This window comes from Halichoeres trimaculatus, unplaced genomic scaffold (genome assembly GCF_033239565.1).
Source record: "Halichoeres trimaculatus isolate MK-OKI-2021-1 unplaced genomic scaffold, fHalTri1.1 fHalTri1_scaffold_4, whole genome shotgun sequence".
NCBI classification, from domain to species: Eukaryota; Metazoa; Chordata; class Actinopteri; order Labriformes; family Labridae; genus Halichoeres; species Halichoeres trimaculatus.
In genome coordinates, this window is record NW_027437182.1 from 2,303,027 (window position 1) to 2,318,785 (window position 15,759).

The following is a 15,759-nucleotide window of genomic DNA, read 5'->3' on the forward strand; positions in this document are numbered from 1 at the left end:
AAGGTCACCTGCCCGCCAACAGAGACAGGTGAGATTAAAAAAGAGGGCGGGGCAGTTTGAGTTCATCCAGGATGCCCTGGGCTGGAGCATCATGGGAGATCACAGTCAAGCTCTCTATGCTGCCCCCCTCCTCAAGTCCCAGTGTGACCTGCAGTGACCCTGAGCGGGGTCAGAGGTCACATACAGCAAACTGAAGGAGATTGGTCCCAGGTGTTCAGAGAAGGAGGAGCTCCTACATGGCGGCCGTTTCAATCTGAACGTAGAGCTGTCGGACTCCGGCCTGCAGCAACAAGAGGATCAGACAACACACGTCAGACTGAACACATCAGGGTATTGATGATTAAAGACGCTGACTAAATAAAATCCTGCGTTAACATTTAGTTGAACTAAATCTTCGTCCCATCTGTCAATAAAGCCTGCCACTGCTCTACTTCACCTCCTACAACATCAACAGCCCACCAACTTTCCATGCACCTGTGGCTAACCTCAAGTTTTACAGCCCTGGGAAGATAACTACATCTACAAAAAGACTCATCTGGAAGAAAATACTGATTTTAATTCTGTGTGGATGGATTCATTTAACTAACAACATGCTGGATTAATATACGTGTTTGATATGTGGCAAACCATTAGCAAACAACCAAAATTGATAAGTGGAGCAACATCAATAAATGTTGTGAAATTTAAATATTCTTTCAAAAACATTGGAATTTTTGCACATTTTTAAAATTTCAATATTGCTTGAAATTTTGGAAATTTTAATTTTTAAAAAATATTTTTTGACAATTTAAAATTGTTTGCAAAAATTTAATGCTATGTTTGCAAATTTATTAAATTTAAAAGTTATTTAATTTAATTTAATTTATTTATTAATTTTTTTTTGCAATATTTTTTCAGTTCAATTTTTTTCATTTTTGCAAAATTTTGTAAACTCTTGAAGAATAAAAAAAATTCAAAAAAAATTAAAATTACAGAATTTTCTAAATGTTTGCAAACTATCAAATTTCATTTTTTCTTAAATTTATCAAAAATGAAAAAAATTAAAGTAAAAAAATTGCAAAAAAAATTAAATAACTTGCAAAAATTTCAAAACTTTTGCAATTTAATATTTTGGGGGGATTTTTGTTAATTCTTTAAAAGTTTGCAAAATTTTGCAAAAATGACCAAAAAATGAACTGTAACAAATTGCAAAAAATTAAATAAGTTTGAAATTTAAAAAATTTGCAAAAAAAAGCATACAATACATTTAAAATTTTGCAAACATTTTTAAATTGTTAAAAAAAAAATAAAAAAGGAATTTTTCAATAGAACCAAAATTTGAAACAATATTATATTTAAAAAAATGTGCAAAAAATCCAAAATTTTTCCAAGAATCTTCAAAATAGATTACATTTATTGATTTCATTTCACACTTCCCTTCATTGACTTCACATGCAATTTTTATTTGTTCAAAAAACCTTGTTTAGATCTTTATTCCTTAGATTTTAAGTATGTCAATCAAACAATCAATCAATCTTTATTTGTATAGCGCCAAATCATAACAAACGTTATCTCAAGACACTTTACAAAATCATTTACAGGTCTGGACCCGTAAATGTTAATAAAATTTTATTAGCAGAAACCCAACATCAAGACAAGATAAGGAGTCTTATCTCATCTGAATCCACCATGAGTACAGGACTTTGCAGCATTTAGCAAGTTACAATGGAGAGGAACAACTTCCCTTTAACGGGCAGAAACCTCGGACAGAACCAGACTCATGTTAGACAGACATCTGTCTCGACTGTGTTGGGGTTAGAGAGAGACAGTAGTATAGAGAGATGTATAGTATTTTACACTGTACGGTCTTTATTGTGAAGATGAAGCAGATTTTGTGGCTCCTGAATGACTGTGATCCAGGTGAGCTGAGGTTAAATGGCTCCTTTGAAAGTAAACCAACCAGTACAAGCACCAGGAACATGTATGAATGTATAATGTGGTGCATTCAGGTACCTGTGTGAATACGTTGTGTGTCTGGCTGAGGATCCAGCGTGTGTCGGCGTCCGGTGCGACCAGCAGCTTCAGCGTCCCGATGTAAACGTCCGTGCACAGAGTCCAGAAGTGAGGCTCCTGAAGGTTATAAACTCCCTGTAGCTGCTGCACCTGAACGCATCACAGGAAACACAGGATGAGGTCACACAGGTGATCCAGGTGAGGGGGGTGGGGTTGTGGGGGCGTGGCCTGTACTCACCCTCTGGTAACACTCTGGGAGGGCGTTATCCAGGGAGGGAGGAGTCCTCTGCATCAGGATCCCAATGGACTCTCGCAGCAACGGGACCACACTGAGGGTCACAGGAGGAAGTGTCAACAATCATCATCATCATCATCATCATCATCATCATCATCATCATCATCACTGCCACTGGACTGGATGGACATGTAGAGCTGGGATCTGAGAGTAGAACCAGGAGGTTCTGGAGTTCATGGGTTTCCAGCTGCCGTAACCTGACTCCTGTGGTGGCGAGCGGCCTCTGAGCTGACCACAGCCTGCCCCCCCCCCTCTTCTGCTCCTCTTTCCCCTCCTTCCTCCTCCTCTCTGCAGCTGTGCTCCCCTCAGTCTATCAAACCACATCAGCACACATCATCTCCATTTATCACGGAGGATTCTGGGAAATGTGCGTGCTGCGTTTACACTCAGAGGGGCAGCAGGCCCAGGCTGGACTCTGGGACCCTTCCCGGTCTCATAGCGGTGGTTTGGCCCGTTGGAGTCCATTAAAGACTAATTATACATTCCTTACATCAGTGGAAACCATTTTCCAGAGTCTGCTCAGATTGATTTCTGCTGCCGAGCTGAAACCGGAGACTCATCACATCTGTTTATCGGACAGACGCTCCAACGCCGTGACGCTCCAACGCCGTAACACGGGCCAAGAAAAGACTTCACTGATGGACCTCAACGGTGTGTTCAGGGACCCTCGGACAACTGTGTTTACGTGAGAAAGTCTCAGAGAGAGGATCTGAGGAGCTCTTAGAAAGTTTCTGTGAGGGTCTTCAGGGTCTACAGGGTTCTGGTTCCCGATGATTGACAGCTGATGTTCGTGTAGTTTTTCGGGGAATGAAAGGATGAATTTCGTGTAAACATTTTGAAAACTAATTTGGTGACCCAAAATAAAATCTCAGGCGACCCACCTTTGGGTCAGGAACCAGGGTTTGGGAATGACTGCCGATGGTTTAAACAGGGTCGATTCACAGTCAAAGACTCTATCACTCTGTGCTTTAACCTCCTGTTATCACACACACACACACACACAACACACACACACACACACACACACACACACACACACACACACACACACACACACACACACACACACACACACACACACACACACACACACACTGTGTGTATAAAAAGCCTCAGACTGACCTGCAGTCTGTCATTACACAGAGGGGAGTTGTGGAAGTCAACCACAACAAGGAGGCAGCTGGCCCCGCCCCCTTCACATACACATACACAAACACACAGCTGGCCATAAGGCTGCTGGTTTAAGCCCCGCCCACCCTGGTCCGATCTCTGACAGGCTTAAAGGGACTGTGAGGACTTTCAAAGTGATCTTGAAAAAGTCTCACATTTAGAAACATGACTGATCGTAATCCACACTGAAAAAGAGATTATGGAGTACACAGGCTAAAGGCTAAAACACGAGACAAATCAAAAAAAAACACCAGCTACAGGCTAAAGCATGGGTTAAAGGCTTAAACACGTGCTAAAGGCTAAAGCTGGAGACAGAGCTTGAAACAGAGGCTTAAGGCTAAGACCCATGCTAAAGGCTAAGACACATGCTCAAGACTTAACACATGCTAAACCGGAGACACATCACATCTGTTTAAAAGCTAAAGGCTAAAACACGAGACAGTGCTTGAAGAGGCTAAAGGCTAAGACACATGCTAAAGCCAAAAACACTAGACAGTGCTTGAAACAGAGGCTAAAGGATAAGACACATGCTAAAGGCTAAACACTTGCTAAAGGCCTAAAACACGAGACAAATCTCGAAACACTAGCTAAAGGCTAAAGCATGGGTTAAAGGCTTTAACATAAGCTAAAGGCTAAAATATGAGACAGAGCTTGAAACAGAGGCTTAAGGCTAAGACACATGCTAAAGGCAAAAACACATGCTAAACCGGAGACACATCACATCTGTTTAAAAGCTAAAGGCTAAAACACGAGACAGTGCTTGAAGAGGCTAAAGGCTAAGACACATGCTAAAGCCAAAAACACTAGACAGTGCTTGAAACAGAGGCTAAAGGATAAGACACATGCTAAAGGCTAAACACTTGCTAAAGGCCTAAAACACGAGACAAATCTCGAAACACTAGCTAAAGGCTAAAGCATGGGTTAAAGGCTTTAACATAAGCTAAAGGCTAAAATATGAGACAGAGCTTGAAACAGAGGCTTAAGGCTAAGACACATGCTAAAGGCAAAAACACATGCTAAAGGCTAAAGCCAAAAACACATGCTAAAGGCCTAAAACACGAGACAAATCTCGAAACACTAGCTAAAGGCTAAAGCATGGGTTAAAGGCTTAAACAAATGCTAAAGGCTTAAACACAAGACAGAGCTTGAAACAGAGTCTAAGGGCTACGACTCATGCTTAAGGCTAAAACACATGCTAAAGCTAAAAACACAAGACAAAGCTAAAAACACCTGCTGAGCCTAAGAAACCCATTAAAGGCTTAAACTCAAGCTAAAGGATAAAACAAGGGTTAAATGCTAAAACATATGCCAAAGGCCAAAACACATGCTAAAAGCTAAGACATGAGACAAATCTCAAATCACCTCCTGAGCCTAACAGTTAATACTCAAGCTAAGGGTTAAAGGCCAAAACACAGGCTAAATGCTTAACATATGCTAAAGGCTAAAACACAAATTAAAGCCTTAAACACCTGCTGAACCTAGAACACCTATTACAGACTAAAACATGAGCTAAAGGCCAAAACACAGCTAAGGTTAAGAAAGTAAAACACTGGCTAAAGGCTAAAACATGAGCTTAAGGCTAAAACAGGGGTCAAAGGTGTAATTAAAAGCCTAAGGCTAAAATGCAAGCTAAAGGCTGAGACATGGGCTAAAAGCTAAAACATGAGCTACAGGCTTAAACACAAGCTAAATGCTAAAACACAAACTAATTGCTTAAACACAGGATTAAAGCTAAAAAACAAGCTAAAGGCTGAAACCCAGGTTAATGTGTTTGTGCTAACATGGTCTCCAACCCACAGTCAGCAATTATTCTGCAGTGGTCTGTTCAAACTTGAGAGTCTATCAATAAAATGAAGAGCCAGGTTACGTTAGCTCTGCTTGGTGAGGTTGGAGTTGGTAGATGAGCTCTGGTAGGACAGAACCAGGATTCACTAACGTTACACGTTACAGACACGTCTCAGAGCACCGGGCTGTGAGGAGAGAGAAATATAGCAGCTGCTAAACTACGCTACAAACTGACAAAGTTAGCTTGTTGACAGGTTTAAATGACAGAGGGATGCAAGTGCTCATGGGAAGTGGAGTTGTTATCCCTCACAGTCCCTTTAAAGAAGCTGTTTGAGCTCAGAGCTCTGCTTCAGTAACAGACCCTGACCTCAGGAGTCAGAACAGAGGCTGTGACCATCAGCTGATCAACACACACACACACACACACACACACACACACACACACACACACACACAGCACAGGCTGGCAGAGAGCAGAGGACAGGAGGAGGAAGAGAAGGATGAAGGTGAGGTGTCACCTGACTCCGATGAGCAGGGCGATCAGCATGGAGCAGATGGGGTCAGCAATCATCAGGTCGTACTTCTGCATCAGGAGAGCTGAGATGATCACACCCACACTGCCCAGAGTGTCAGCGATGATGTGCAGCAGGACGCCTGACACACACACACACACACACACACACACACACATATGAAATAACACACCACAGAAGAAGAAGTTTATGAAACTTGTTGATCAGTTCATCTGAATTCATCTGAAACACGTGAGCATGGGTTTGAAGAACAGCGCCCCCTCTCTGCCAATGAGAGGAGGAATATGTGTGATGTTGAGCCATAGTGTGGTGATGTTTGAGCGCCCCCCAGTGGTCGCTGCTCCACTCTGACACTGCTGAGGAGTTGGATCAGGAGTTTAACAGAGGAGTTTTTAAATGTGTTCATCATGTTTCAGACGTATTTAACCAAGAAAACTTCACTGAGGTTAAAAATCTATTTAGAGGAGTGTTCTCACTTTGTCCAGCAGGGGGAGCAGCATGTTCGTCAGAGTTACAGACAAACAATACAGGATTTAAAGGCACGTCACAGATCAGATAACAGGATTTATATACCTGTAGATAAGGTGTCAGCAACCTGTACTTTCACCAGAGCCATTAATCCTCAGCTCACCTGGATTAAAGTCATTCAGGAGCCACAAAATCGACTTTTAAGTGTGTAAAATTCTAAACATAGTAAAAATCTAGTAAATAATTTTATAAACGAGAAGGTTTTTGTGTTAATAAAATTGTACATGTGATGTCTTAGTATTTTATTTTTTAATACATTTGAACTGTTGTATGTTTCATAAATTTTGTATTATTTTTTACATTTATATGACCATTATTAAACCAGGTCAGACCCATTGAGATTAAAAATCTCTTTTCCAAGACAGGCAGAAAATTGGCAAATTTTACGAAATGTACAAAAATGGCAAATCTTTCAAAATTTTTGAAATTTCAAAATTATTCAAAAATCTTAAAAATTAAAAAATTAACAACATTTTCAATAATGAAATGTAAAATATATGCAATAATTTGCAAAATTCCAAAAAAATGAAATGTCAAAAAAATGCAAACATTTCATAAATTCAGAAAAAAAGTAATTTCAAAAATTTGCTAAGTTTTACCAAAAAGATAAAATTTATATGATTTGCAAAATTTAAAAAAAATAAAATAAAATTGGATAATTTGCAAAATTTTTAAAAAATGAAATGTAAAAAAATGTCCAATTATTTGCAAAATTCCAAAAAATTGAAATGTCACAAAAACGCAAAGATTAAATAAATTCAGAAAAAATGAAACTTCAACAAATTGCTAAATTTTCCCAAAAAATGAAATTTTTATAATTTGCAAAATATTTCAAAAATTCACAACATTTTAAAAAAATGCATTTTAAAATGTGTAATAATTTGCAAAATTCCAAAAAACTGAAATTTAAAAAGAAATCGCCAATATTTCATAAATTCACAGAAAAAAGTAATTTCAAAAATTTGCTTATTTTTTCGTAAAAAGACTGGAATTTAGATAATTTGAAAAATTTGATGAATGTAAAAAAAAAAATGTGCAAAGTATAAAAAAATGCAAAATATTCAAGAAATCTAGATTTTTTTTCTAAATTTAAAAACATGTTAATTTATTAAAAGCTTTATTGCAAGAGGTGATGGATATTTAGTTGAACAAAATGTTAAGGCATGATTTTATCTAGTATCAGTGTCTTTAATCATCAATATCCTCTGTAAGAAAAATAACATTATTTATTTTAATAATATTTTTTTTAAGCTACAAGGAGACACTGCAGAGGAGTCACAGAGCCGCAGGCTGAAGACCCCTGCTCTCGATCCTTCAGTTTGATTCAAAGCTCACCCAGACACAAGCAACATGTTCCTAAATACACACATAAATACAGTTTAAATAATGTGTGTGTGTGTGTGTGTGTGTGTGTGTGTGTGTGTGTGTGTGCTCACCCTGAAGGATCTGTTTACTGGATCCTTTCCCCGGAGTGTGAAGCAGCTCGTCTGAGGGAATCAGAACAAACACTTGAGCAGCTCTCAGAGACTGAACTCAGAGAGAAACATTCAGGACGATGAGACGATGACCTCCTCCCTCTCTGACACCGTCATCCATCAGGCTCTCACCTTGACAGTGGTCGTCATGTCCCCCGTGGCTGTGCCCGTGTCCTCCATGACTGTGTCCGTGACCATCGTGACTGTGTCCGTGTCCTCCGTGTCCGTGTTTGTTTCCGTGTTTATGATCGTGTCCGCCGTGGCTGTGCCCGTGATTCAGGCTGCCGTTAAACAGAGAGTGGCTGTGACCGTGACCTGGAAGAGACGGAGAGGAGAGAGAACGCCAGCATCAACCCAGCCGTCCTATTTTTGCCGGACACAGCACTGTGACGCATGAATTCAGTGCAGGGACAGGAAGTCACAGAAACTCCCTAAAACCACCCAGGCACTTTCAAAATAAAACTGTGTCAAAATCAGTTTGTACGACAGCACAGGAAAAAAGTATTGAACACGCTAACTGAGACTCATCTTATACTTAGTGGAGAAGCCTTTGTTTGCAGTGACAGCTTCCAGAAGTGTTTTTTGGCTGATGTGCAGAGCCATTTCTCCTCCAAACATGGTCTGTAGTATGACAGCCCAAAAGTTCAGTTTTGGTCTCATCTGACCAGACAACATTCTCCCAGTATTCTACAGGCTTGTCAAGATGCTGTTTAGCAAACTTTAAACCAGCTTCAACATGCCTTTTCTTGAGGAATGGAGTCTTGTGGGCTGAGCGTCCATAGAGGCCATGGTGGTGGAGTGCATTGCCTATTGTTTTCTCTGTAACAATTATACCTGCTGCCTCCAAGTCTTTCTGGAGCACTTTCAGGGTGGTCCTTGGCTGGTTGAGTACTCTTCTGACTATCTTTCTGACTCCCTGGTCAGAAATCTTCAAGGAGCTCCTGTGCGTGGCCTGTTGATGGTAAGGTGGTGCTTCTTCCACTTGTGAATAATGGCCCCAACGGTGCTGACTGGAATATTCAGGTGCTTTGATATAAGTCTGTAACCAGTTCCATTCTGATGCTGAGCAACAATCAGGTTGTGAATGTCTTCAGAGAGCTCTTTGCCTTTACCCATCATGAGGTGTGTGGTATTTAACTGCTTGGTGAAAAAAACACCTTTTTTATAGGACCATCAATTTGCTCTAGCCCAGCTGATGTTGGTTTGCACTAATTGGAAGTTCAAGTAATAATTACTGACAGATTTCAGGTGGTATGGTGCATTTCCTGTCCAAAGTATTCAGCCTTTCCATGGTGTGTTCAATACTTTTTTCCTGTGTTATCGTACTTAATTCACCATAATCATTATTCATGGACCTGAACGTTGTGATTTCTTTTCAAGTAGTGATTTTGCTATTTAATACCAATGTCTGAGAGAAATTTCGTTTGAATTGCAGCTTAAGAAATTAGAAAAAAGTTGACTTGTTTGATACTTATTTCCCCCCCTGTAAGATCAGTTCCATATGTAAGGATGGGCCGATTGCTGACCCCCTAAATGAAGGAAATCAGCTCCTGCAGACCGTACCTCCGTCTCCATGTGAATGTCCGTGTCCTCCGTGCTGGAACACAAAGATCCCGACCAGGTTCACCAGCAGACCGGCCACAGAGACGGGGAGCAGACGCTCGTGATGAACGTCAGGAGGCTCCAGAGCTCTCTGACACACACACACAGGAACGTGTCATTAGTGTGTGTCCGTGTGTGTATTCACGTGTTTATAAGAGTGTGTGTTACCTCCACTCCTTCAGAGAAGATGAAGAAGGCTGTGAAGATGAGGAAGAGTCCATTGACGAAGCCCGCCAGAACCTCTGCTCTGACGTAACTGAAACACAACATCATCATCATCATCATCATCATCATCACCATCCTCCACAGTCAGACCTGACCAGCAGAGCACAGAGTCGTGTCTCACCCGTAGGAGAAGCTGTCGTTGGACCTCCACCTGGAGATGACGGAGGCTGCTAGACCTGCCAGCAGGGCGGTGCAGTCAAAGAACATGTGGAAGGAGTCTGAGATCAGACCTAAACTAAAGACACACACACACACACACACACACACACACACACACACACACACAGTCAAACACATGTAAAAATACATCATAACTCAAAGAAAAAGTTATCATTAACTGAAAATTAAACATTTCAGGTGTTTGGTGGTGAAAGGACTAACTGTGAAACAAAACTAACACTAAATGGAATTAAAATTAAAAGAGTATGTGAAACATGCATATATATATATATATTGTATTTCTCACTTATAATGTGGTATATAACTTAAAAAAAAACATTAGAAATAATATATTGTGCAAAAATAAAAGTCTAATCAACTGTATTCATTTTTTTTAATTGAGAGAAAAAATAAATTAGTTGAATTTTTTTGCCTTTAAAATAGTTTATTGCAGATGTGTTCCTTTTTTGGGAGTTAATTATAGAATAGACTTAGTGTTGACTTGAAATTGTTTAAATCTCTGAGTTAAAAAAAAACACTGAAAAGTAATATAATTAAAAAAAAATCAAATGAATAAGATGAAAAAATTATAGATAATATTGTCATGTTTTTTTCCATATTTCTGTTACTGATGTTACTGTTCTGTGTTATTTTATGAATTGTATAGGACAGGCAAAAATAAGCTTTGGCTTTAGTCTACTCCCTTTTGGGTAACAGAGTTTGTTAATTTTTTTATTTTTATTTAAATAGTAATAATTATCATTTCAAGTTTTTGTGCAAGCATGCATATTTGCTTTTTTCATTTTTATTTTTGTGGGTTTTTTTTGTAATTTTCTTTATTATTTATTGTCAAAACAGGGCTGCACGGTGGTGCAACGGTTAGCGCTGCAGCCTCACAGCAAGAAGGTCACCGGTTCAAATCCCCACCTCGGCCGGTGGGTCTTTCTGTGTGGAGTTTACATGTTCTCCCCGTGCATGCGTGGGTTCTCTCCGGGTACTCCGGCTTCCTCCCACAGTCCAAAAACATGCAGGTTAATTGGTCACACCAAATTGTCCCTAGGTGTGAGTGTGTGCGTGCATGGTTGTCTGTCTATGTGTCAGCCCTGCGATTGACTGGCGACCAGTCCAGGGTGTACCCTGCCTCTCGCCCAATGATTGCTGGGATAGGCTCCAGCCACCCGCGACCCTAAAAAACAGGATAAGCGGTATAGAAAATGGATGGATGGATTTATTGTCAAAACAGGGGATTAAAAAATTCTCCCAGAGCTGAATTAACTTTTTTCTGTTGACCCTAATAAAGAAGGAGTCCCTCTGTCAAAATAATGTTAGTAACAGGTGTATTTCTTTTGGGGGGGGGTTTAATTATGTTGAATAAATTTGTATTATCAAATGAATCAGATGAAAAAAATAATACTTAATCCTGTCATGTTTATTTTTGTTACTGATCTCTGTGTTATTGGATGGATTGATAGGACAGGCAAAAATGAGCTTCAGCTTCAGTCTGCTTCCTTTTAGTTACAGTTTCTTAATTTTATTTTATTTTATTTTTTTTAATTTAATTTATTTTTTTTTGTTTGTGTACAAGCATGCATATATGTTTTTTTTATTTTATTTTATATGTATTTTTCTGTAATTTTCTTTATTATTTATTATCAAAAACAAAAGACAAAAACTTCTCTCAGAGCTGAATTAACTTAAAGGTTCAGGTTCTTCCTCTTTTCTTTCTGTTGACCCTAATAAATAAGGAGTCCCTCTGTCAAAATAATATCAGTAACAGGTGTTTTTCTTTTTGGGGGTTATATTATGTTGGATAAATGTTTATATCAAATGAATCAGAGAGAAAAGGTAAGTAAACCTTATCAGGTTTTTTTCCTTATTTCAGTTACTGATATTTTGTGTTCTCGTATGGATTGTATAGGATAGGCAACAATAAGCTTCAGCTTCAGTCTGCTCCCTTTTCGATAAGAGTTTGTTAATTTTTTTATTATATACTTTTTTTTTTTAAGTGTGCAAGCATGCATATATTTTTTTTATGTTTTTTTTTTAATTAAAAAAAATGTATAAAAACTTCTCCTAGAGCTGAATTAACTTAAAGGTTCAGATTCTTTTCGGTTAGAGTTTGTTAATTTTTTTATTTTATTCAATTTTTTTCAAAAAGAATTGTGCGCAAGCATGCGTATATGTTTTTTTTATTTCAATTTTTTTTTTTTTTGTAATTTTCTTTATTATTTATGATCAAAAACAGTGGATAAAAACTTCTCCCAGAGCAGCGTGTAAAGCTGAATTAACTTAAAGGTTCAGATTCTTCCTCTTACTTTCTGTTGACCCTAATAAATAAGGAGTCCCTCTGTCAAAATAATGTTAGTAACTGAAACCAGAATCAAAAACCAGGCTTCAGAAAAGATAGCCAGCTGAATCTGGATTACATGTTAGCTGTAGCTATGATTAAATGTCTGAGTGGCCTCTGTGATAATAACAGCTGGTGTTGGAGAAACAGCTGACTGGTTCACATCATGTTTGGTTTCTGTCTGTGAGGAGCTTTAACACAAAGTTAAACTGAAACCATCAGAAAATAACACTTCACCTCAGAGTCAAAGAAAAGCGTTTTTACAAAGTGAAACTACAACAAGCTTTAATAAATCTCAGAGTGACGGACAGGAAGTGACTGAGGGACCTTTCACAATAATGTGACTCTCTTTCTCTCCTCCATGCTAACACATACGTGGCACATCCACAGAGCAAACAGCCCGACAACCAGCCTGACAACCAGCCTGGCAAACAGGCAGGGCTGCTAGCAGCTAGCTCACCTGTTGCTCCAGATGCCGTATGTTAGCTCCACGAAGGCGAAGGACAGGTTGAGGCAGAGGAAGAAGAACAAGTTCCGGGAGGTTTTATCCGCGAGGATCGACCTGAAACCCCAAACAGACACCAGACCTCCATCACAAGAGTCCAAACCCAGGAAAAACCCGGACCACTAAGCCCTGTCTGCCCCGTTTACACACACCCAGCCCCTCTCTAACACACCTGTCTGACTGACACACAGGTATAAACCCAGGTACTGTCTCACCCCCAGATAACGGACCACAGATTTGTTCAGGCTAACCGGTTAGCATCAGGCTAACAGCGCTCCTTTAGAGTCAGCTGTTACACGGATAGCTCAGCTAGCTTCAGTTAGCCTCTGTTAGCCTCCGCTAGCAGCGCGGAGCTTACCTGAACCATCCTGACAGCTTCAGCAGCAGGTTAAACTTGGCGGGTTTGTACTCGTCGTCTTTGACGGATAAAGGTAACATCTTCACACCTGGACACACACACACACTCTCTCTCTCACACACACATACACTCAGTGTGTAGAGCTAGCAACGGTGTGCTAACTATCAACTTCCGCTTTAACCGGGTTTCACAATAAAGGTTTCTTATCCCGCTCCACTTCCTCCGACACAGGGAATATTTTTATTATATGCTGATAATAAAAAAACATTTTATGAAGATTATCTTTATATAAATGAACCAAATCACTTCACATGGACACAGCTAACATGGATTAAATCCAGATTTCAGGAACACTGATTTGTCCTTCTGCATGTGTTCCTGTATCAGTGTTGCAGCTGTGGGTATGAACAGCAGGGGGCGTCAGAGCTCTGCGTATGTGATCCAGGTGCAGTCTGCAGGGACCCCCTCTCTCTGTCTGGAGCCTCAGGGTCTGTTGACTCTGTTTCATCATGAAGGACAAAGTCTGAGCTGCACTTTAGAGTGATTCACTCAAAGATCCTCCTGATCTCCACAAAGCGCAGGAGTTTGAAGTTACACAGGAAACTAAAATATGACAAACAGACAAATAAAACAAACAAAACACAGAACCAACAGACGGAACAAAAGATATAACTTAGAGTTACAAAAACAGGGAGTAAACCAATGACAGGATTATAGATTCAAACCTTCACACTGAGGATGACTGTTCTGATTTGTATTAAAAACCTAAAGGAACACAAAAATAATAAAAGAACAAACAAGAACAAAGGACACTTAAAGGAAAACAAAGGACATAAAAAAACCTAAAGGAACATACCAGACCTGAAGAAACAAAGAGTCTATAGAAACATAACGAACAAAAAGAACCTAAAGGAACATAAGGAACTTATATAGGAACAGGAAGAATCTTCTGGAACAGGGGTCTGCAACCTTTATCTTCACCAGAGACATTTAGCCTCAGCTCACCTGGATTAAAGGAGCCAAAAATCTACTTTTTCTTCAACAACAATAAAGACAAAAAAGTATGAAAAATTCTTAACAGTAAAAATCTGGAAAAAAATTATGCAAACAAGAAGTTTTTTGTGTTTATAAAATTGTACGTAAATTTGTAAATTTGCAAATATTAAAAAAAAATATTTGCATATAGTTCAATTTTTAAAAAATATTTTTTAATCTATTTAACCATTATTTAACCAGGTTAGTCCAATTGAGATGAAAAAAGAAAAAACTCTTTTCCAAGGGAGACCTGACCAAGACAGGCAGCAAATTGGCAAATTTTATGAAATTTTGATAAATTTCAAAATTTTTCATAAAAATTGAAATTTCACAATTTCACACATTTTCAAAAAATACATTTAGAAAATGTCGATATTTTGCAAACCCCCCCCCCCCCCCCCCAAAAAAAAAAAAAAAAAATCACCAAATTTCATAAAGTAAAAAAAAGTAATTTAAAAAATCTGCTAAATTTAAAAAAATGTGCAAATTCCAAAAAAACTGAAATTTAAAAAGAATCACCAAAATTATGTCAATTCAGAAAAAATGTCATTTCAAAATTTGCTTTATTTTTTTAAACATTCAAAAATGTGCAACATTTGTCCCCAAAATGGAATTGAGATAATTTGATAAATTTTCTGAATAAAAAGGTTTAAAAAGAAATGCAAAATCTTCAAGAAATCTTATTTTTTTTCTTAAAATCAAAAAAAAAAAATTAGTATGAAAGCTTTATTGTAAGAGGGGTTGGATATTTAGTTCAGCAAAATGTTAACACATGATTTCATTTGGTGTCAGTGTCTTTAATCATTATTGCCCTCTGTAAAAAAAAAAAAAAAAAAAAAAAAAAACCTTTTTTTTGAATTGTATATTTTAAAGTTACAAGGAGCCACTGCAAAGGAGTCGAAAGGGCCGCATGAGGCTCTAGAGCCACAGGTTGAAGACTGTTGTTCTAGAAGATAGAGAAACCTAAAGGAACAAAAACACTTAATGGAATGTAAAGAGCTTAAAGGAACATACAGAACGTTAGGAACATATAGGGACCTAGAGTAAAGGAACATTCAGGGAACATAAATCACTCAAAAGGAACAGTAAAAACATTAAGAAACAAACAGTTACAGGAGAAGGTTAAGGAACACAAAGGAACCCAAAGGAACATAAAGGAACAGAGTGTAATTCTTCAGAGATCAAAGCTCCATAAACACAGACGAACACAGAATCAGCTTTAGAGACGGCCTGTTCCAAGAGGAGACGAGGAGCGTCTCAGATCCAGAATTTGTTGACCCTGCAGAAAATTTAGGCCTACAGAGAGTCTAAACCAGGATGGAAGGCAGTCTGGGTATCAGGTCTATGACAGACCAGAACCTGGACCAGCCCACACAAATATCATAGTTTGAGTCTTAAAGTGCAGCTTCAAGTTTATTCTGAGACAGAGAGAGCGGCGTTTATCCTCCAGATTATATAAACATCAGCCTCTGTGTGTGTGTGTGTGTGTGTGTGTGTGTGTGTTTGAGAGAGATGAAAGAAATCACTCATCAGTTTCCATGGCAACCACAAACCCCAGGTTCCGTCCTCCTCCGCAGCACGCCGTCCACGGGTCAGACAGACCACAGGAAGTGGAAACGATTGGTCGGCCACCTGCTGTCAGCGAGCGCTGCAGGTCTGAGGAGAAACGTCTCTACGCTGCCTCACCTCTAGAGGGCGCTGCAACCACACGGCTGCTCTGAGAATGACGGATTATTTCAGTTTACCTGTT

The 15,759-nt window shown here is 39.0% G+C and overlaps 1 protein-coding gene across 2 annotated transcripts; it reads right to left on the reverse strand.

Annotated features, from left to right (window-relative positions):
* Positions 1-142: 142 nt before the first annotated feature.
* On the reverse strand, positions 143-13,159 carry slc30a7 (solute carrier family 30 member 7). 2 transcript variants are annotated; one of them, XM_074668912.1, is made up of 11 exons: positions 12,975-13,159; positions 12,572-12,673; positions 9,727-9,840; positions 9,549-9,636; positions 9,342-9,471; positions 7,911-8,093; positions 7,740-7,790; positions 5,761-5,896; positions 2,231-2,321; positions 1,993-2,142; positions 143-280 (listed from the first exon to the last, which is right to left on the reverse strand). In XM_074668912.1, the coding sequence occupies exons 1-11, from the start codon at positions 13,052-13,054 to the stop codon at positions 233-235; spliced, it is 1,173 nt and encodes a 390-aa protein (XP_074525013.1). In that variant the 5' UTR covers positions 13,055-13,159; the 3' UTR covers positions 143-232. The 2 variants fall into 2 exon arrangements, with proteins under 2 accessions (XP_074525013.1, XP_074525014.1); XM_074668913.1 differs by lacking the exon at positions 12,975-13,159 and having other exon boundaries at positions 9,727-9,835; positions 12,572-12,645.
* Between the last annotated feature and the right edge of the window lie 2,600 nt (positions 13,160-15,759).

Coding starts and splice junctions, on each gene's coding strand:
- slc30a7 (XM_074668912.1), bottom strand. CDS start 13,054: ATGTTACCTTTATCCGTCAAAGACGACGAGTACAAACCCGCCAAGTTT. Junction 9,841..12,571: donor TACGGCATCTGGAGCAACAG/GTGAGCTAGCTG, acceptor GTGTGTCTTTAG/TTTAGGTCTGATCTCAGACT. Junction 9,472..9,548: donor TCTTCTCTGAAGGAGTGGAG/GTAACACACACT, acceptor TGTGTGTGTCAG/AGAGCTCTGGAGCCTCCTGA.